The following is a 21,610-nucleotide window of genomic DNA, read 5'->3' on the forward strand; positions in this document are numbered from 1 at the left end:
GGGTGGCTCAGTCGCTAAATGTCTGCCTTCAGCTCAGGTCATGATTCCGGGGTCCTGGGATTGAGCCCCGCATTCCTGCTCAGCAGGGAGTCTACTTCTCCCTCATCTACGCCCCCCTGCTTGTGTTCCCTCTCTTGCTGTGTCTCTCTCTGTCAAATAAATAAATAAAAATAAAATCTTAAAAAAACAAAATATTCAATTTATTTATTTGGCACAGAGAGAGGGAGCACAAGGAGGTGGGGGAGTGAGGGGCGGGGTAGAGGGAGAAGCAGACTCCCCGCTGAGCAGGGAACCCAACTGAGCCACCCAGGCACACCTCATTTTAATGATTTGTAAGCATCCCGCTCATTGGCATTAAGAACATTGACATTGGGGCACCTGGGTGGCTCAGTGGATTGGGGTCTCTGCCTTTGGCACAGGTCGTGGTCTCAGGGTCCTGGGATCGAGTCCCACGTCGGGCTCTCTGCTCAGCGGGAGCCTGCTTCCCCCATCCTCTCTGCCTGCCTCTCTGCCTACTTGTGATTTCTGTCTGTCAAATGAATGAATGAAATCTTTGAAAAAGAACATTGACATTGTTTGCTGCCATCATCACCATCCATCTCCAGAACTTTGTTATCCTGTGAAAACCAAAACTAAACAACTCATTTCCTCTGCTCCTAGCACTGGCAACCACCATCCTACTTTCTGCCTCCATGATTTGGACTATTCTAGAAACCTCATATAAGTCGAATCAAGCAGCCCTGATCTTTTTGTCCCTGGCTTACTGCACTCCTCCTAATGTCCTCAAGGTTCATCCACATTGTAGCTTGTGTCAGAATGTCCTTCCTTTTGAAGGCGGAATACCATTCCATTGTATGTATAGACCCCATTTTATCTCTCCATTCACCCCTGCGTGGACCCTTGAGTTGCCTCTACTTTTTTATTTTTTTTAAAGGTTTTATTTATTTGTTTGACAGAAAGAGAGAGAGAACACAAGTAGGGGAAGTGGCCAGCAGAGGGAGAGGTAGAAGTAGGCTCTCCTCGGACCAGGGAGCCCAATGTGGGACTTGATCCCAAGACCCTGAGGTCATGCCCCGAACCAAAGTCAACGGCTTAACTGACTGAGCCACCCAGGCGCACCACCTCCACTTTTACATTATTGAAAGCGATGTTGCTATGCCTCTATTAGTTTTATAAATATAAAAAGAAAAGCAGACCACCTCCACATACAGGGACTGAGCTGCCGGAGGGGGACGACTGATTGTCCCTGGCCCCCACCCCCTCGACAAACACAGAAGACCATCTCCTACCTAGAACCAGGGCTTCCTCCTTCCCCCGATGTTCTCGTTTGTCCTCCCCGGACAGAGAATCAATGATGGCCTGGAGCAGGTTGCAGACAGCTAGAGACATCTCTTCATTCTCTACGGCCATGAGGCCACAGATTCTGTCTATCCGGACCGCATGGAGAATCACAGTGGCCTAAACCCCCAGCAGAACCCACTATCAGCTACCTGTCCCTCTTCCAGCTGCCGTGCAGGTAAGGAAGTAGGGGATGACCAGCCCCACCCTGCCCCCGAAGGAGGGATACACTCCCCCATCCCCCTTCAGCACCCCCCCCACCCCCGCAGCCAGTGCCTCCTGGACTCCACAGTCTCGGAAAGCCCTCTGACACAAGCCACGCCTCTTTCCAGAGGCTGAAAGCTGGACTGTCCAACACAGGAGCCACCTGCCACCCGGGGGCCATTGAGCATGTGCGATGTGGTGAGTCTGCATTGAAATGTCCTCTAAGTGCACGATATGAACAGGGTTTGGAAGATTTAGTAAGATAAAATGCCAACCGTACAGCCTTTGCATTCAGCTCTGCCTCATAAACCACTTTCAATAACCTTACCTTTGCATAAAGGCATTTCCAGCTCAAAGGGAAATGTAGATGACCAATCTCTGCATACAATTACACAGTCCATACAATGACCATACATACTTTGCACCAGGGTCTATTTCTGCCAGCCGCTCCCCGCCCCCCACGTCACCCTCAGCCCTCAGCCCAGGCCCTCACCCTCGCTAGGTGGCCGCTGCACATGCCCGAGAGGGTCCTCACGGCAGCCAGTACCAGCTCAGGCCTCTTGGTGTCCACGAGCTGCAGCAGCAGGCCCACCCCGTTGTTCTGGAAGATCATCTCAGCCCCTGCTTCTTCACGCCCTAGGACGATGAGGTTGTTGGCAGCCTGAGGTGGGAGGACACAATGGGGGCCGTGGAGAAGGTGTGGTGGTGCGAGCCCCTGCAGCAGTTGGTGGAAGGAGTGGATTTCCTTTCCTTTCCTTTCCTTTTCTTTCTTTCTTTTTTTTTTTTTAAGGTTTTAGGTATTTATTTGAGAGAAAGCCAGTGCGAGTGACAGAGAGCTAGAGCGGAGGAGCAGAGGGAGAAGTAGACTCCCTGCTGAGCAGGGAGCCCAATGCAGAGCTCGATCCCAGGACCCCAAGTTCATGACCCCAGGTGAAGGCAGATGCTCAACCAGCTGAGCCACTCAGACACCAGGACTGGATTTTCAAAACATGGATTCTTTCCCTGTAATCAAACTCCCAGTGATGTAGCCCTAGAATGATTCAAAAGAAGAAACAAAACACCTTGCATAAAGACAAACTCAACAAAATATAGCCACCAAAGTCGTAAGTAAAAAGATGACCCAGCAGCTTGGGGAAAAACAAACACTGATAAACAGAAACCAAATAGTAGGTTCACTCTGATCGCACTTACATTAAAACAAAACTGTGTATATATGCTTATGGATAAGGACTAAAAAAAGGTATTGAGGTGTTAAACGCATTAAACAAGGAGGCCCTAGACTGAGTGGCTTTAATGCCCTAGAAACTAATGTAAGCAAACCCAAACCTAAGCCTATAATGTCTCACGGTTAAGAAATTGAAACTTAAGTGTGCCTGGGTGGCTCAAGCGGTTTAAGCATCTGCCTTCAGCTCAGGTCATGATCTTGCTGTCCTGGGATGGAGCCCTGCATCGGGCTCCCTGCTCATCCGGCAGACTGCTACCCTCTCCCTCCCCCATCTCTCCCTCTCTCTCTCTCAAATAAGTAAATAAAATCTTTTTTTTTTTTAATTGAAAAAGAAAAAGAAAAAAAGAAATTGAAACTCAAGAACAACCAGTCACAGCCAGCTAGGCTTTCCCAAGTAATGTAACTGCTTAAGCTGTAGTAAATCAAGTCATTGGGTTGCTTTTGTCCCACCTCTTTTCTATAAGTCTTTCCCCCAGCTCCTGTGGGTGGAGAGCTCCTAAACACTTCCTGTTTCGGGGCTACCCCATTCGAATTGATTTTGCTCAAATAAACTCAAAATTATTAATACGCTCCATTTAATCTTTTAACAGAAGTGAAGTGTTTTTACATGGAGAATTATTTTCCTTTAAAATTCTCCCTTGAATATGGTTTTGGCATTTGGAGTTTGTGTACCTGTTCGGGGCAATCTGAAGTTACAAGGGTTCTCAGGAAGGTGGAAGGTGGTGGGCAGAGAGCAGGAGAAGGGTCTTGAAAGTTCTGGGTATGAGTTCTGATTCTGCTCTGTGCTAGCTGCATGAAACTGGGCAAGTCGTGGCACCTCTCTGGATCCCAGATTCCAAAATTAGTCAGTTTTGCTAGAAAGTTCCTCAATGTCTTCCCACCTTAGAGCCATGAGGATACATATACCTTGGCCCCAGATCAGGAGAGGCAGCCTCAGCAGAACCTGAGAAGCTGGGGTTGCAGGAAGAACTCAAGAGGCAGGAGAAGGAGAAGGCGAGCAAGCAGAGGAAGAGTGGGATGCTGGGGAGGAGGCGGGTAAGAGAAGCCCAGGCAAGCCCCACCAGAGCGATCACCATTCTATCAGACAAGGGCTTTCTACTTGTCCAGGCACATTTATCAATAACAACTCACTAAGTCCTCACAACAGTTTGTTTTAAAGGTATCTGCATATTATATGGACTTACTGACCATAAAGCTAACACAAATTCCCCAGGCACTGTCTGTCAAATTCTTACAAGAAACATTCAGAAGTGCTTGGGCGGCTCAGTTGTTAAGCGTCTTCTGCTCAGGTCATGATCCCAGGGTTCTGAGATCGAGCCCAGCATGGGGCTCTCTGTTCAGTGGGGAGGCTGCTTCTCCCTCTGCTGTTCCCTCTGCTTGTGTTCCCTATCTCGTTATCTCCCTCTCTGTCGAATAAATAAATTAAAAACCTTAATAAAGGGGTGCCTGGGTGGCTTAATGGTTAAGCATCTGTCTTCAGCTCAGGTCATGATCTCAGGGTCCTGGGTTCAAGCCCCACATCAGGCTCCTTGCTCAGCGGGAAGCCTGTTTCTCCCTCTCCCAGTCCCCCTGCTTGTGTTTCCTCTGTCTCTCTCTGTCAATTAAATAAATAAAATCTTAAAAAAAAAAAAAAAAGGGAGGCTAACATTTTTTAAAATCTTAATAAATAAATAAATATAAAGCATTCAGAGATGTTCATCTTTTCTCCTCTGAAGAAAGACCAGACGGGAATATTTTTTAAAAAAAGGCAACAAATTTGGCTAAGAGGATGACATCATGAGCAAATATTTTCATACTTCAGGATAAATTTTTGTAATAATTTGTAATGGAATAGAACATTATTTTAATGTGCCATTTGTAACATTCTCAGGGTGGAAACCACGCTATGACGAGTGAGGCACATGCCCTGGGTGCAAAATTTACAGGGACGTCAAAAACAGCAATCAAGATAAATAATATCTAATGCAATATTTTAGAATTTCAAAATCAATACAATGCAAAAAAGAAAAAAAATCCATGATGAAATAGTCAAAAATTTATATAAAGACTCCAGCCCTGCTACACGAATGTCTCCTCATGGGTCTCACTCTATTCCAGGCCCTTAGCCAGGATGAGGGAATTTTCCCAAGTGCTTAACCTTTGCCCTATTTTTGTTCACTTTTTCCAAGGGAACACCTTCCGCCTCCCTCCCGCAAGCGGTCAGGAGTCCCTCTCCAGAGATAGGGGCGGGGCCTGCAGGGGAAGTATAGTTATGGGGGCGTCCCGCGTGCGCCCTCGAGGCTGGCCGGTAGGTTGCCCAGCACTCACCTTTTCCAGCTTGTCACCTTCACTGTTTTCATCCAGGAGGATCTCGAACATCTTCTGTACCCTGGAGTCCGTGGAGAACTGCACGTGGAGCTGAGAAGAGAGGACGGAGTGGGGAAGGAGGCATCCAGGGGTCCACATTCCAGGCGGCTCAGTAAATATTAGGGTATCTCCTCTGGGCCCCTACACTGTCACTCATTCATTGAACAAACATTTACTGAGCAACTATTACATGCCAGACACTTTTGCAGATGCTGGGGGTAGAATGGCAAACAAAACCAAGTCCTTGCCCCATACGGCTGATAGTCTAGCCAGTTTCACTATCTCATTCGGTCATCACAAGTCTTGGAAAGCTACCAATTATCACCCAGTTTTGCAGTCTAGTTAATAATTAGCTAGTATATACTTACACGTGGGATAAGACAGAATTAGGTGTCCAGGATCAGAAACCTGAAGCGGTTTTGAAACATCTCCTCACACAATTAAAACCATCATGCTTGGATGTCTCATCCCTCGCACCCCTAGCCCCAACTCCTGTGCTCTGAATCTACCAGAAAGTGACCTAACTGATCATCACGCCCCATTTGCCAGCACCTTCTGTACCTCCTACTACTTGGTCTGCTGGTCCACAGTCCTGCCTATTTCCATCCTGGGCTCATTTCCACCGAGGGCCTCTCTCATTTGCCATCCCGTCTCGGGGCACTCCCCGAGTCTGCACTCTGGGCAGTGTGCTGTGGTCCATTTTTCCTAGAAGAGATTTCCTGTTCCTACTGACTCCTGACTCTTTATCATTCAGCAATACCCTCTCCTCAATACTGCTTTGGTCCTCCTAGAAAGGGAGGAAGATCATGTTGCATACATACCAAGTTACAATTTTTCTTTTAAACCTCCACCTGAAATTTAAGAAACCCATGGTCTGGTCCTGGCTGGCTTGCACCCTCGAACAAGCGTTTCTGATCATTCGAAGATGGCTGGATGTGTGCATCTGCTTGGCTGTTCTGTGGTGCCTGCCTGTGCCATGTATTTACTCCATCCAAGAGTGGGGAGGTAGGGTTTGAACTCCCCTGATGTCCTGTTTCCCTAACTAGTCCCTACTAGGAGTGGGGGGAAGCAGGCCAAGGCTTGTGGGAAGGGGTCCAACTCACCTTCTCTTGGATGCTGGTGTTGAGCCTCCTCAGCGTCTCCTGGAAGTTTTGGTTCCGTGGCTCAAGGGTGGCACAGCGCTGCACGTCCTTGAAGGCCTGGTCCAGCTTCCCCAGGTGCTCCAGGGCCTGGCATCGCCGGTACAGAGCCTTGATGTCCGAGGAGTTGATGTCAATAGCTAACGAGGGAGACAGGGTCTCAGAGGCCTGGGCCGCAGACCACCTTCCTCCCTTCCCTGTCGCTGTCCCCAGTTCCAGGGCTTCTGTGTCTTCAGTGGACATTATCCACCCATGGGGACTATCTGGCCCAAGGCTCCCCTTTTTCAGGGAGGCAGTAAGAATTGTATTATCAAGGTCAGAAGGGAGCTTAAGGGTCATCTCATCTAGCGCCTGATGATTCAGTCTCTGCTCTGTCGCGATCCCAGCCAAGTGTTCATCCAACGGGTATTTGCATACTTCCAGCAGTGGAGAGCTCCCTCTTTCTCAAGGCAGCCACGTAGCTCTATCAAGAAAGTCCTTCCTTCTTCCTACCTGAAATATATCTCCCTATAAGTTTGCCCTTTTGTCCTAAGTTCGCCCTGGAACCCCTGAGAGGAAATCCAATCCTTCCTCCTTGTGACACAGTCTTTGAGGTATTTAGAGGCAGCTCTCTATCCCACCTGGGAATCGCCTTCCCTGAGCTAAATATTGCCACTTCCTTCAACTGCTCTTCAGAGGATGTATTTCCAGGCCCTTCTCCAGCTGCTTCCCTCCCTTCTGAATTCACTTCAGACTATCTCTCTTTCTCCTAAAAGAATAGTAACCAGATCAGAACCCAAAACCTGCAGCCAAGAGCAGTCTTCCCATTTTGATGATGCACTGAAGCCGGTGCGACTGAAGTTGAAGTATAAGTTGAAGTGAAAGTTAAGTTTAAAGGTTTTTGTTTGTTGTTGGTTGTTGATTTTAACGTTCATTTCTCTCTGGTCCCTGTGGAACGGCCTTTGCCTCCCTCCTTAACCTCGGGGAGCCCGAGGCCAGAGTGGACTGGGCTCATGCCTTTGTTCTGGGAGCCACTGGAGGAGCATACCCTAATTTACAGCAGGGGAGGGTGTATCTTTACCACAACATAAGCATTGTTGGAAACATCTTTGTACAAAAGAAATCTCCCTCGACTGATGATTTAATATATAATGCAAGTTGCAAAAATGCAAAAATTTAGGGGTTGCCTCTCTGGACATGTGAAGCCTCACCTACAATGCCTAGGATGACCTTTACATGATCTGTAATTCCTTCCATTGATAAAGCGCCTCTTAGACAGAACAGGGATGCTGGGGGCAGGAAGGCAGAGGTTGGGGGAGGGGCACTCACCTCTTGAGGCATCTGAAGCCGCCTGAACATAGCTCTCCTGAGAGCGGGGGAAGAAGAAGGAGCCAAGGTTAAGGTGGGCAAGGGTAAGGCAGCCAGAGAGGGTTTGCTGGGGAGCTGTTGGCTGTCAGGGGGCCCAAAAGGTGGTGCCTTGGCTGGGCGTGGAAGAGAGGATGAGCTCTGGCATTAGGCAATCTTGGGTTTGAATCCGGGCTCTGCTGCTAATTACCTGGGAGCTCTTGGCACGTTATGGAGCCTTCCGAGCCCCGAGTTTGTAATCTGCGATATGGGCACAAAACAGTAGCTAACCGGGCTGTTAGTAAGACGCCTCAAAATAACATATAACATATAAAAACCCCAGCATGATGCCAGTGCTCATTAGGCTGACCCCCAACTGGAGGAATTTCTGTTTCCCGGACAGAAAAGCAGTGGGAAGCGCCCTTCTCCAAGTTGAGGGGTCCAGGAGCAAGGGCTGGAACAGTGCATGATGCCCATCAGGCTGGGGGACTGCCTCCGCACCCCTGCCTCCGGGCCCTCGGCCTCCCACCCTGCCCGCTCCAGACCGTTTTCAGGCCGCAGGCTGCCCGGTTCCGATAGAGCGTGGCCAGCAGAGCCTTATCCTTGGTCAGCTTCAAGGCCTGGCTGTAGCTCTTTGTGGCAGCCTTGTAGTCCTGGTGCTGGAAATGCCTGTTCCCTTCCTCCTTCAGCTGCACGGCTTCCACCTCCGCCATCTGTCAGGATGGGAGCAGCTCTGTCGGGCCGGCCCCAACCTCCAGACCCAGGGCCGGACTCCTGACCTGGGGTCTGGAGCTCCAGGGTCTCCTCCCACCTGGATGGAAGGTGAGGACTCTGCCTGGAAAGGACCCATCCCCGGCAGCACCCCCAAATCCATTACCCCAGAAGGACTTTATAGCATTTGCTTGGAGAAGAGCATGGTCGAGGGAGTCTTGGAGTCCCTGTGCCTCCCTCTCTGTCCCTCCCAGCAGGCCGGGTGAAGCCCCCCCACCCCGCCAAAGGCTTGAATTCTCACTGCAAGACTTAAAAGTTCCTCTCGGTCCCCCTTCTCCCTCCCTGGCCTGAGGAACCCCCCAGGTGGCCTCACTTTCTTAGAAGACAGTGCTTCTGGTCTGTCCTCCTGTGATGCTGTTCCTCTGAGCTCCCTGGTGAACCCCCGGACAGCAAGCCTTAGTCTGTCCCCTCCCCCACCCAAGAGGCTTTATCGCCCTTGCCAGTGGCTCCAGACCATATTTGGCCACAGGGGCAGGTGCCCCTGGAGTCTGTCACTGACACTCAGGGCCGTCCCCTGCCCCAGACTGGACAGTCATTACCACGTGGGAGCACTGACTAACCTCTGCCCCAGCGTCCTGTTCAGAGGCCGTCCTGGACTCAGGCACTTATACCACAAAAAGTGAGAGAAAGATCCAGAAAGAAGGGAGACCCCCTCCCTAGGCACAGTTAAAGGCCCCTTGTCCCCCTCCATCCCAGATAAACAACCTCCTCTCCCTGCCCCCAACCATTGCTATTTTGGGAGCCGAGTGACAGCTGAGGGGCTGGCAGACTTAGACAGAGCAGCTGCCCGGGTCCAGGACCAACTGGAGACTTCCAGAATGGCCTTCCTGGAGGGAGGAGGGATGGGAGGGGGGAGGAGAGTCCCTTCCCGACTTCCACTTGCCCGCAAGTCCTCTACCCTTCCAGCACTCATTATTGAAAAGGTCCTTCTTCCTTTTCAGAAAGCAAGAAGGGCTTGCCAACTCGGCTTAGTGTAAGTGGGGGCTTTATTTCCGTGTGCACGTCTTCTCCTGCGTCCACCTTCTGTATGGAGTGGAAGCATTCAGTCGACCTCTCCCATCAGACTGGTAGTCCCTGACGATGAGCTCTGCATGCCCCCTGCTACACTACAGTCTTCTCCATGGATGAGAGCTGGGTCAGTCCGGGAATTCCCTGAGCCCAAGGACAGTAGCCCCCCCCCAACCACCTGGGAACTCTCCTGGGACAGAGAACTGTTCTCACCACCCGAGTAGGTCCCCCCTGGGGAAGGACTTCTTTCTCCACATCTGACTGAGGGTTCCTGAGACAAATCTAAGTCTGTTCCTACTTGGACTCTCTCGCCTTCCAGTGTCTCCAAGCCTGGGCTGTGAGCTCCCTCCCAGGGGGCAAGAACAAAGGACAGCATCTCATGTGGTTTGGCCACCATCCCTCACCCCTCCCCGCCGGGCACAGAGCCTGGCAGAGTCGGTGGCCAGTGCGGTCTCTTCCATGAACAGATGGATGAGTGATTAGAGTCTCCATGCTGATGTCTTGCTTCACTTACCACCGTTCTGGCCCTTCCCCGCACATATCCTCAAACTACCTGACCAGGACAGAGAAGTGCACTGAAAAAGGCCTAGATGGGTCACCCACACTGGATTCTGCTCCACCCTCTGTGACCATGGACACACAGTTATGACCTTGGACAAGTTCTACTGCCCCGCTGGACCCAAGGCTCAGCCCTGATGCGTAATTGTCTGATACATGCTTGTTGACTGAATAAATACATGAATGAATGTGGGGAGGGATTTCCCCGCCATCGTGGTGTCCTGAACCCTGAGCCCCTTAATGGGGCAAGCTCTGTGTAGCAACAGTCATGTAATAAAGGATCCTGCCACTGGCAGAAAACTCAGGTTCTCCGGCTTTAGGTCCAAGGGATCTTAGATTCACATCCAGATTCAGGAGCACATGGGTGGCACAACTGGTTAAGCGTCTGCCTTTGGCTCCGGTGGTGATCCTGGGGTCCTGGGATCCAGCCCCACTTTGGGCTCTCTGCTGAGCGGGAGCCTGCTTCTCCCTCTCCCTCTGCTGCTGCTCCGCCTGCTTGTGCTTGCTTTCTCTCTCTCTCTCTCTCTCTGTGTCAAATAAATAAATAAATCCTTATAAAAACAAAACAATACCCAAAAAATCCTGATTCGGTAACTCATACCCCAAGCAATTCTTAAGCATCTACTATGAACCAGGAAGTGTGAATGACAGTGGAAGCCAAGTCCAACTTGTGAGGACAAGAATTTGTGTCTATTTTGTTCGCTTGTGTATTTCAAGCGGCTATCACAGTGTGTACATTGGAATTCAATAATATGAATGAACGGATGAAATAATTCCATGGATCTGTGAGTTCTAAATACGAAGAATACCAAGATATTTTGAAAACACGTAATGGGGAAATGTAACATTGTTTCAGAGTTTTCCTGAGTAAATGATTAAATGAGTTAATACATGTAGAGTTCCTACATGTATTAGGACTACATGTATTATGACTGGCAGAGGTATTTGTTGAATGAATGCATGCATATTTCAGGCAAGACCTGAAGATTGAGGAATTGTTCCTGTCTTTGCTCAGGCTGCTGTAAGAAAATACCACAGGCAGAATGGCTTGAATAAATGAAATTTTTTTGAAAAATAAGTGTATTTTTTTCCATAGTTCTGGAGTCCAGAAGTTTAAGATAAGGGTCCATCAACATTGGTTTCTGGTTTTGTGGCTTCTCTTCCTAGCTTGTAGATGGCCTCTTCTGTGTGTGAGGAGGGGGCGTGGGGAAAGCTGGGAAGTGTGCAGAGAGAGAAAGAGACAGAGAGGGAGTAATATTTGGTATCTCTTCCTCCTTTTATAGGGACACCAATCCTATCAGAGTAGGGTCCCACCCTTATGATCTCATTTAGTCCTTAATATCCGCATATAGGGTCCATCTCCATGTACAGTGACCCTGAGGGGTTAGGGCTTCAATTTCTGAATTTGGGATGAGGGAGTGATACAACTCAATCTGTCAGAGTTCCAGACAGAGAAATCTGCAAGTACAAAGGCACTAATGCAAGAAGAGTCAAGACTTGGAAGAACTAAGAAAAAGCCAAAAGAATTTGATCTTAAAGAGACAGCAGTGGCCGGAGAGGTAAATAAAGCTGAGTGGACCAACAGAAGAAGTTTGACCTTTATTCTGTTTGTAATGGGAACCACTGTAGGGTTTTAGGGTGGGGAGTGACAGTCCACATCGTTCGTCTGAAAAACGTCACTCTGGTTGCAATGTAGAGGAGTGGCAAGAGTGGAAGAGGCAAGAGTGGAAACAGGGAGGCAATTTAAGAGGCTATTGTACGGGGCGCCTGGGTGGCTCAGTGGGTTGAGCCGCTGCCTTCGGCTCGGGTCATGATCTCAGGGTCCTGGAATCGAGTCCCGCATCGGGCTCTCTGCTCAGCGGAGAGCCTGCTTCCTCCTCTCTCTCTCTCTGCCTGCCTCTCTGCCTACTTGTGATTTCTCTCTGTCAAATAAATAAATAAAATCTTTAAAAAAAAAAAAAAAAAGAGGCTATTGTAGGCAACGATGCTGACTCAGCCCGGAGTGTGAGAGAGGAGATGGGGAGAACAGATTCGGAGCAGGTTAAGGAGGCCAGATTGACAGAGCTGGAGACTGCTGGGATGTGGGGAGAGCTCCAAGGAAGATCCAGGTTTCTGTTAAGAGCCCTCATGTTAGCGGGTTTCTGCCTCAGCTCATCTGTAGGGTTGAGACAGAAGGGTTTTTGTGAGGGTTAACTGTGTTATACGTGTAAAGCACTGAGAACAATGCCTGACACGTTGCTATCATTCCCATCATTGTTGCTACTGCTTTCGAGTGTTGAAAAATGTAGACACTTTTTGCTTTTGTACTCAAGAATTACTAATTGATTTGATCCATTTGAAAAATAATGATGATTTCTGCCTTCCAGCCAACAGGCTCTGTCTGGTTTCGTAAGCCGTCCCTGCAAGGTTGCTGCTGCCAAGAGCCAAGCCAATTCAGTCTTCTGCCATTTCCTGTCTCTGAGTTTGGGGAAAATCAATTAATTTCCCCATCTGTGGAGTGGGGCAAGAATCCCTGTTCTACAGAGACAAAAGGCCGTTTGTATCCTGCATGGCACTGGGAGCGACTGAATGGGGCGACTACCACCTGTCCAAGGGGAGGTTGCGGAGCCGGGTACCAGACGCATCCACCGCCACGCCGGGCAAGGCACGGCGTGCACTTCCCCTCCGCCACACCAGAGGGCGATGTCGCGGGCTGCCGCGCCGCCCGACCCCAGGGGCGGCGCTCCGTCCCGCCGGAGTGTTTCTCCTCCACGTGGGGACGCGGGATGGCGGCCGCTGCGGCGGTGGGTGTGCGTGAGTGCGGGCGGGGGCGCTCAGGTCCAGGGTCCCCAAGGCCGGAGGGAGGCGGCAGTGGGGGCTTTCCGGTCGGGCGGTGTGGCTGACCCCCCGCACTTGTGGGCGCAGGACGAGGCGGCGGCGGGCGACGTGCAGCGGCTGTTGGTGCAGTTCCAGGATGAAGGCGGGCAGGTGCTGGGCTCCCCGTTCGACGTGCCGGTGGACATCACCCCGGACAAGCTGCAGCTCGTGTGCAACGCGCTGCTGGCCCAGGTGAGCGGCGGCCGGGGCGGCCCCTCATTCCTCCGCTGGGCGGGCCGCCCTGCCAGAGTCCCGCCCGCAAGGGATCGGGAGACCCAAGGACCGGGGTTCGGGGGTCCCACTGCTGAACGACAGTGGGTGAACCACCCTGGCGCCTCGTTCGCGGCAGGGCCGCCTACTTCGGGGGAGGATCAGGAGATCTAATCTAATTAGTGTGACAGCGCTTTGCGCGCGGTCCAGCAGGGTCCATCTGGGGAGAGAGATCGCATTTTGAACGCATTGGGTGCATCGTCTGATTCCACTCCGTAGCTCCTCGTTAATATCCCCCATTTTACAGGGTGGCCGGGAGGCATTCAGTGATCTGTACGGTGCCACGCAGTAGGTGGTGGATTTGGAAATGGAACCCAAATGTCAGATTCACAACCCTTGCTCTTCTAAGCCAGAGTTTATCAAAATGCTGCCCTCCGGTGGGTCTAGGGGCTTAAAAAACACAGTAACGGACCCCACCCCGGATTTACTACACCGGGACTCTGGGGGTAAAACGCAGTCTGCATTTTCAACCAGTTTTTTTGGATGCTTCTTAACACATTGTAGGGCATAGTGTGGTGATTTAGAAAACGCTGTGTAATCCTGTATATTAACGCTAATTAAGGACTTTCTTTCTGAAGCACTTGAATTAGTCATTAGCAGTAGGACATTGGACTAATTACCTGTAGCTGCTCTGAGCCTCAGTTTTCTCATCTGTCAGGTGGGAATATTGATGCCTACCTCTCCTGGTTATTATAAGCTAAAGATAAAGAATTTTAAAGTACTATGTAATTGTCCTGTATTTAGTCTTTGAGGATTAAAAAGGCCTTGCTCAGTGGGCATGGTGGGGGGTATCCCAAACAGAAAATAGTAAAGCTTCACCAGCCCACAGCTCCGTGGGGAGAGCTTCTGCCTATCCTTTGATGGAGGAGTTGCCCTTTGTTATTGCCCTCCAGGAAGATCCCCTGCCACTGGCTTTCTATGTCCACGATGCTGAGATCATCTCGTCACTGGGGAAGACGCTGGAGTCACAGGCAGTGGAGACAGAGAAGGTCCTTGACATCATCTACCAGCCACAGGCCATCTTCAGGGTCCGTGCTGTGACCCGTTGCACCAGCTCTTTGGAAGGTCACAGCGAGGCGGTCATTTCTGTGGCCTTCAGCCCCACAGGAAAGTAAGGACAGCTGCAGAATCATGAAGTGTGGGAGGGCAGCCTCAGGTTGGGGTGGGGAGGGTAGCCCCAAGTTAAAATCAATAGGCTGCCTATCAAAGACCTGAGCTCTGGGTACAAATTGCAAGTAAGGGACATTCCCGGTGGTGTTTGGTCTTAAAGGACACCCACCTTGGAAGAGATCCTTCCTGGACTTGATCTCAGGAGAGCTGAGTTGCAAACTCCCTAGCTGTGGGACCCAGACAAGCCACTTTCTAACTTAATTCATCATCTGTGAAACTGAGTTTCTTTGTTTTTTGCAATTGTATGAGGATAATGAGAAGCTTCAAACCTGGTTATAGCAATGGCCGTTCCTTTTAGAAAGGAAAAGGAGAGAAATGGCCGCCTGGGGTCTTCTCCAAGATGGTATCAGTGTTACATTTCTCCTTCTTGGGGGAGAGAGAAAAGTCCAGTCCCAGATTCTGTGCCCAGAAGACAGTTGACTAGGGAGCAGAAACTCACATACTCACAAACTCAGTGTTCTGGTGTAGGCCCTACCCCTTGTCCCCACTGCAGAGATGAGGTGGCCTCTCTTCTTCCCCAGGTACCTGGCCAGTGGCTCCGGAGACACCACTGTGCGCTTCTGGGATCTCAGCACCGAGACACCACATTTCACATGCCAGGGTCAGTACGCAATTAGCTATGTAGGGAGTCTTAACTCACGGGCGGGTGTGGTTAGCCCTTTAGTTCCTAAGGAGGCCCAGAACTGATTCAGCCCCTTCATAGCCGGCTAGCAGCTGCCCGTTTCTAGGTAGAGACCGCCCCTTCGAGCCTGACCAGCCACAAACAAGCAGAGACTGGACCGGAGAATCAGTGTGGGGTTGTGGGTTGTGCTGACAGCTAGTAGCAAGGAGAACCTGGCTTCATCCAACCTCTACCACAGTGGTTCTCAGACTTGACTGTGCATCAGAGTCAGCTGGGAGGCTTGTTAACATGCGATTGCTGGGCCCCAGCCCCAGAGTCTTGGTCTGTTTAGTTCTGAGATGCGGCCTGAGAATCTGCATGTCAGGGCCCCAGCTGGCGCTGATGCTTCCGGTCACCACACGCTAGTTGGGTGACCTTGTGTGCGTAGGTCGTGCCTCCCAAGCTTCACTCTTGTCATCTGAAAAATTGGGGATCGTTCTTGCTGCATACCTTAGAGCTGTCACGAGAATTATAGAGGAGGACATGTGTGCAAATGCCTTATAGCATCTCTCGTGTAAGGAACTAATAGAAAGTGGAAATGCTCTTTCTGCAGCGGATGCATGGCTTTAGCACTTGGAGTGGGTTCTCCCTTTGCCGAAAACCCTCTCTCATCTCTCCTTTGGTTCAACTGCTCATTTATTCTGGGACTAGTTGAAGAGGGTCAGGCACTGCTAAGCACAGGGAATAGAGACAGATTTGCTCCCTCCTTTCTCCCTCCCCCTGCTTTCCTAGGACACAGACACTGGGTGCTTAGCATATCCTGGTCCCCAGACGGCAAGAAGCTGGCCTCAGGCTGCAAGAATGGCCAGGTAGGTGGTGGTCAGGGTAACTGGGCAGGGACTCTGGGCTCCGTTCCTAGTTGGGCCAAATCAGGTTCGGGGGTCCTCAGGGAAGGGTTGTTTGGGGGCAGTGAGTGGGGACCCCTGGTGGGCCCAGGGACATTTGGGGGAGGGCTATTCAGTAAGCTTCTGTCCTTCAGATTCTCCTGTGGGACCCAGGCACAGGGAAGCAGGTGGGCAGGCCCCTCGCCGGCCACAGCAAGTGGATCACAGGCCTGAGCTGGGAGCCCCTCCATGCGTAAGTGACACTGATGGAGTTGGGGGGGATGAGGAGCTTGGGGTTCAAAACTGCCCTCTCCCCTGCCGCAGGGGCGAGACGGCCAGCCTGACGGACAGTAATGGCATGGGGGATGGTGGGGCAGGTGTTCTAAGCCTGTGTTGCTGCTTGAGAGGACCTGCTCGTTGTGGGTCTGAGAGCTGCCTTGTAATGCCGCTTAATCATGGGTCAGGAAGCGGTCGCGTCATTGTCCTCGGCTTTCGAGCTAAGCGTGGGGAGGTGCTGCGGGCATTGCCAGGTCAGAAGTGAGGTCGCATCTCCTGCTCTCCAGGAACCCAGAGTGCCGCTACGTGGCCAGCAGCTCTAAGGATGGCAGCGTGCGGGTCTGGGATACGACTGTGGGCCGCTGTGAGCGCATCCTCACCGGGCACACGCAGTCAGTCACCTGTCTCCGGTGGGGAGGGGACGGCCTTCTCTACTCTGCCTCCCAGGACCGCACCATCAAAGTCTGGAGGGCTCATGATGTAAGAGCCGGCGTGGGGGTGGGAGGGTCCAGAACCCTTCCTGGGGAAATCTCAGGCCACAGGGTGCCAGGGCTGGAAGGCACGTTGGCCATTGGGTCCTGTGGTTGGCGCTCATGAGAGTGGAGGTTCCAGTGTTCGTTAGCGCGGCCCAGATGTTCCCACTGCAGGAAGCCTGTCAGGAACCTGCAGTATCCCGGTATCCCAGTGCCCATGTATTCTTACATCCTTCACTTCCTTCCCATGAAACATACTTGCAGAAACCGTGATCTGGCCCAGTACGTTCATTTTAGACATGAGGAGAGACTTGAGTCCAGAGGGGTGACTTGATCAGGATCACAGTGAATGAGGATCCTGATTCTGAGTCCCGCATCACTGTCTCTGGGGCTAACCTGGGGGTACTGGTTCCCTAGGGTGGACAGTGGGGTGGGAGCGTGTCTGATCTGACTCCCTCTGCCCTAGGGTGTGCTGTGCCGAACTCTGCAAGGCCACGGCCACTGGGTGAATACCATGGCGCTCAGCACTGACTACGCCCTGCGCACAGGAGCCTTTGAGCCAGCTGAGGCCTCAGTGAATGCCCAAGACCTCCAGGGGTCCTGTGAGTGGGCGGGGAGGGCTGCCTGGGAAGGAGCTGCTTCTCTGGCTCAGGGTGCAGGATTCAGACCTGGGCTGGAATGTTTGCCATTGGCATGGGATTTTCTAATCGGCCTTCTCATCTCCTCTCCCCTCCGGTACCTGGCCACAGTGCAGGAGTTGAAGGACAGGGCTCAGAGGCGATACGACCTTGTGCGGGTGAGTGTTTGCTGGCCATCAGCATGCCTAGCTCTGTCCTCATCCTCCACGGGTCCCTTCAACGGTGCAGACACTCAGGCCCCTCCCCCCTTTGCTTTTCCAGAAAGTTTGTGATGATCCTAGTTTACACTCCTAAAATCCTAATACATAGAGATCATTTTAATCATTTTGTTTCATTTATTTGCTTATCTATTTATTACATTTTCTTTTTTTTTTTTTTTTTTCCAAAATCTATTTATTTGAGAGAGGGAGCACTAGCACAAGCGGGGGTGGGAGGGGTGGAGAGGGAGAGAGAGAATCTCAAGCAGTCTTCCTGCTGATCATGGAGCCTGATACAGGGCTCGGTCCCACGACCCCGAGGTCATGACCTGAGCTAAAACCAAGAGTTGGGCACTCAACCAACTGAGCCACCCAAGCACCTCTCTTTTATTTTATTCAAAGTAACACATTTTATGTGCTCTAGGGAGCAAAGAACACAAAAAGGTAGATAGTGAAAAAGTCTCCCATCTCCCATGTGTGGCCCTTCCGTTTCTTCTAGATGCATTCTGTTTCCTTCCAGAGACTTCATACATATACACGCATACAAATCCACATTTAATATCCCTTTTTTGAGAGAGAGAGTGGGAGTGGCAGGGTTTGCAAAGAAGAGAGAGAATCTTAAGCAGGCTCCATGCCCAGCATGGAGCCCGTGTCGGGGCTCGATTCCGTGATCCTGAGATCATGACCTGAACCGAAATCAAGAGTGGGACGCTTAACCAACGGAGCCATCCAGGCGCCCGAATCCTTCCCTTTTTTAAACACGCTATTCTGTACCTTGCTTTTTCTCATAATTATGTACAGTGATTAAAAATCATTCCATGTGCATAAAGCTTCCTTTTGCGGGGAGTGACTTGTCAGGGGCCCCAAGTGAGTCGGTAGCTGGCCAGGCCTCACTTCTCCTAATGCCAGCCTCTGTGCCAGTGTGGGGTCATCGGGGGTGTGTTTGCTGCTGAGGTGGGGCTCTCCTGTCTGAAGCCATGTCCAACACAGTGTGCTTTCTGCCTCCCCTAGGGCCAGGGCCCAGAGAGGCTGGTGTCTGGCTCAGACGACTTCACCTTGTTCCTGTGGTTCCCAGCAGAGGACAAGAAGCCCCTTGCACGGATGACGGGACACCAAGCCCTCATCAACCAGGTGCTCTTCTCCCCTGACTCCCGCATTGTCGCCAGCGCCTCCTTCGACAAGTCCATCAAACTGTGGGACGGCAGGACGGGCAAGTGAGTGGGGTGTGTAGGAAGGAAGAGGAAGGGCTCTAGTCTTCTGGAAGGAGCTTGGCTCTGCCACTTACTGGCTGTGTGGCTTTGGCAAGCATTTAGATATTCCGAGCCTCTGTTTCCTCTTTTGTTATATGAAGACCCCTACCTCTCAGCTTCATTACCAGAGTTAAGTGAGATGATATATTTAGAACTGGCAGTAAATGGGCACTGAAATGCTAGCTCCTTTCGTATCAAAGGAGAGAAATGACCTTAAGACGGCCAGGTGTGCGGCAGAAGTGCAGGTTTGGGGTGTAGTCATTTCCTGGGCCGCCTCCAAGTGTGGTCTGCACACCGGCAGCAGCAGCATCCAGGAGCTCCATAGTAATGCCGGACCTCGAGCCCCAGCCCGACCTTGTGAATCAGAATCTGGATTTTCACAAGGTCACTGGGTGAGTCTGCTCCCATTAAAGTCTGAGAAGCACTGGTGTAATGAGGCACCATGGTCTTGAGGTGAACTAGATCAGAGGAGAGGCAAAGGCACAGGCAAGAAGAGAAAGGGGATGAGGGAGACCCTTGCCGGGGCCAGGGCCACACGGCAGCCCTTCTTTTTCAAGATAGGAAATGGACTCAGAGAGGCCTAATCTTGTCCAAATAGACGTAGCTAATCTGTATTGGTCAGAAAGTTCCAGGTGGGCCTGGCCCACTGTTATTCCATGCCACCTGCCAGCAGGCAGCTTGCGTTAGGGGCTGTCAGACAGAGGGACTAAGCAGGTGGCTCCATTGGATTCTAAGTCCGGCAAAGTTGTGCAGGTACAGAGGCCTGGCAAGAGGCCCCCTAGAAGCAGCTCATTTGGGAAAGTTTTATAAAATCTTTATGCCCTTGGCAATGATTACCCTGGGATAGGGGCTAGGCAGTGAGATTTTGTAAACATTCCCAGGTAATTCTCAATGTGCAACTAATGTTGAGAACCACTGCCGTCGGAATAGGGGCCCCTTCAGACAGGTTCGAAGACCTAATACCCGTCTTCCCCCTTTTCCTGGCCCAGGTACCTGGCTTCCCTGCGTGGCCATGTGGCCGCTGTGTACCAGATCGCATGGTCAGCCGACAGCCGGCTCCTGGTCAGCGGCAGCAGTGACAGCACACTGAAGGTATGGGATGTGAAGGCCCAGAAGCTGGCCACGGACCTGCCAGGCCACGCGGATGAGGTATGGCTGACCCTTATGAGCAGAAGTGGGGTAGGCGGTGGGGCTGAAGCCTGGCCCTTCTGCCCCCCACCCTCTTTACTGACCTGCCTCCCACAACCCCCACCTCGGTTTAGGTATATGCTGTTGACTGGAGTCCGGATGGCCAGAGGGTAGCAAGTGGTGGAAAGGACAAATGCCTCCGGATGTGAGTGTGTGCTTGGCTCTCCTGCCCTCAAGTTGGTCACTCTCGACACCTTTCCCTTCTGGTGAATTCCGAGGGCTCTCCAGGGGCCAAAGACAGTGTGTGGCGCCAGGTTCTCTTGGTGGTTAAGAGGGCAGGTGCGGAATTCCCGGGAATATGGGAAACTCTGACGGTGCTCTCCGGGGGGCAGGCCCAGGGGCCCTCCAGCAGGAGGCGGTAGTTCTCGCTTCCAATCCTGGCTCTGGCTTTCACTGTGCAGTCTTGGAAAGTGTGCGGTTCACCTGCCTCATGGGAGTTGCCAAGCTTCAGCAGACGGGGCGATCAAAGATAGGTGAACGGCCTTGGGAAGCTGAAGCGTGTGTACTTGGAGAGAACCGTCGTTTGCCATTAGATGACCCTCGTGGACACACGAGCAGCCAGGCCCTGGGATAAGGCCTTGGCCAGGGCAGGCAGTGGGTACCTCACCTAACTTTGGGTAGCTGGAGCAGACATGATAGTGAGGCTTTTGATGACTGAGTGAACCACAGGCTCTCCCTGTCATGGGCTCCTGGGATTATCTGGCATCCTCCCTTCCCAAGATGAGACATACCATGCTCTTCCCTCCCCTCCTCCCACAGATGGAGAAGATGAAAAATCCCAAGTTCTTGGGGACCTCTACCTGTACTTGCCTCTCCAGCTGCTTGCCGCGACACAGACCAAAGGTCAACATGGTGACTCTGCTAATGAGCATGGCCTGCTGTCTTTGGAGCCGGAGAGCGGAGGTCCCGGGGGACTACCAGTGAGCTCAGCCCTTGGCCATCCCATCGCTGGTGGTGGGGGCCCGGCTATGGAGCCCTGCTGCTGCCCCTTCTCCTTTCCTAAATGTTCTTTCTATTCAGTGTCAGAGCCGAGATTCTGTGACCAAATAAATCGCTTCTATTTTGTGTACTCAAGTTGTGGTTCCTTGTCCTAGAATCCCAAGGCTCACCAGAGGACTATGCTACATCAGTTTGCCTAACCCCTCCCTCTGGGCTGCACCAAAACGCTACTAATGGGAAAGTTGCTTCTCTTCTCCTGCGCCTGCGAGGGAGAGGCCAGTTGAGGCAGGGAGACTGGCTGAAGCCGCAGGATGGTGGCCAGAGGAAAACAGCCTGCGCTGTCCGATATGGTAGATGCCAGCCACGTGCAGCTGTCTCCGTTCCCCAGAGTCCCAGGTGGCTAGGAATGCAGTCCTGCGACGCTAGCATATGGCTGCTGGACAGCAGAGATCACACCACCTTCATCACCATGGGGTGATGTGCTCTCCTCCGCCCCCTCCCACACAGCACTCTCCTCGAGGTCCCACTGTGCAGTGAGCCCTGTGCTGGGCGCTTGGGGTACAGAGCGGAAGGTGACAGCTGTCCTGGGGGTCCCAGAGCGTGCAGGGGGCAGCGCTGCAGCAGCAGTGGGTGTGGTGGGAGAGGGGACCATGATTCTTTGGCCTAGCAGGGCTTTCACGGAATGGAGGGAATCCCACTGGATGTCCTCAGACTTGACCAGAACCTTGCCTTGCAAGCATCCTGCCTCTACTTTCTCCTGTTTCGATGCTCAGGCAATCTGCTCAGGGTGAATTTCAAAATGACCTTGAACAGTCTACTCAGGGTCATGGCCATGGTGTTTCTAATCTCCCTCCCCCCACCATGCTCTCAGGTCTGGCTGTGCGTCTCAGTCTCCACCTGGCACAGAGGTCTCTGCACTGAGGCGCACAAGGGGCAAAGGGCGGGTGCTGACTGCC

General features: G+C 51.9%; 2 protein-coding genes across 4 annotated transcripts in view; one reads left to right on the forward strand and one right to left on the reverse strand.

Moving 5' to 3' along the window:
- The window catches only part of UNC45B (unc-45 myosin chaperone B), a 30,875-nt gene extending 22,106 nt beyond the window's left edge, over positions 1 to 8,769 (reverse strand). The window contains exons 1-7 of the mRNA XM_004747120.3: positions 8,660 to 8,769; positions 8,121 to 8,288; positions 7,561 to 7,597; positions 6,217 to 6,392; positions 5,075 to 5,164; positions 2,036 to 2,203; positions 1,290 to 1,458 (exon numbers count right to left, since the gene is read on the reverse strand). Coding sequence (XP_004747177.1) covers positions 1,290 to 1,458; positions 2,036 to 2,203; positions 5,075 to 5,164; positions 6,217 to 6,392; positions 7,561 to 7,597; positions 8,121 to 8,288 — 808 coding nt within the window. The 5' untranslated portion in view covers positions 8,660 to 8,769. The remainder of the gene's footprint in view (positions 1 to 1,289; positions 1,459 to 2,035; positions 2,204 to 5,074; positions 5,165 to 6,216; positions 6,393 to 7,560; positions 7,598 to 8,120; positions 8,289 to 8,659) is intronic.
- A 3,866-nt stretch (positions 8,770 to 12,635) lies between these two features.
- NLE1 (notchless homolog 1) lies at positions 12,636 to 20,784 on the forward strand. Of its 3 annotated transcripts, none has more exons than XM_013053597.2 (13): positions 12,636 to 12,695; positions 12,817 to 12,960; positions 13,932 to 14,149; positions 14,730 to 14,809; positions 15,602 to 15,678; positions 15,849 to 15,946; positions 16,257 to 16,449; positions 16,909 to 17,044; positions 17,192 to 17,238; positions 18,289 to 18,491; positions 19,517 to 19,676; positions 19,790 to 19,860; positions 20,475 to 20,784. In XM_013053597.2, exons 1-13 carry the CDS (start codon positions 12,678 to 12,680, stop codon positions 20,485 to 20,487), a joined length of 1,458 nt encoding a protein of 485 aa, XP_012909051.1. In that variant the 5' UTR covers positions 12,636 to 12,677; the 3' UTR covers positions 20,488 to 20,784. The 3 variants fall into 3 exon arrangements, 2 of the variants coding, with proteins under 2 accessions (XP_012909051.1, XP_012909050.1); XM_013053596.2 differs by having other exon boundaries at positions 12,649 to 12,701; XR_001178583.1 differs by lacking the exon at positions 20,475 to 20,784 and having other exon boundaries at positions 12,649 to 12,701; positions 18,289 to 18,408.
- The last annotated feature ends 826 nt before the right edge of the window (positions 20,785 to 21,610 follow it).

The sequence above is a fragment of the Mustela putorius genome, unplaced genomic scaffold (assembly GCF_011764305.1).
Source record: "Mustela putorius furo isolate JIRA1106 unplaced genomic scaffold, ASM1176430v1.1 tig00003962_pilon_pilon_pilon, whole genome shotgun sequence".
Classification (NCBI taxonomy): domain Eukaryota; kingdom Metazoa; phylum Chordata; class Mammalia; order Carnivora; family Mustelidae; genus Mustela; species Mustela putorius.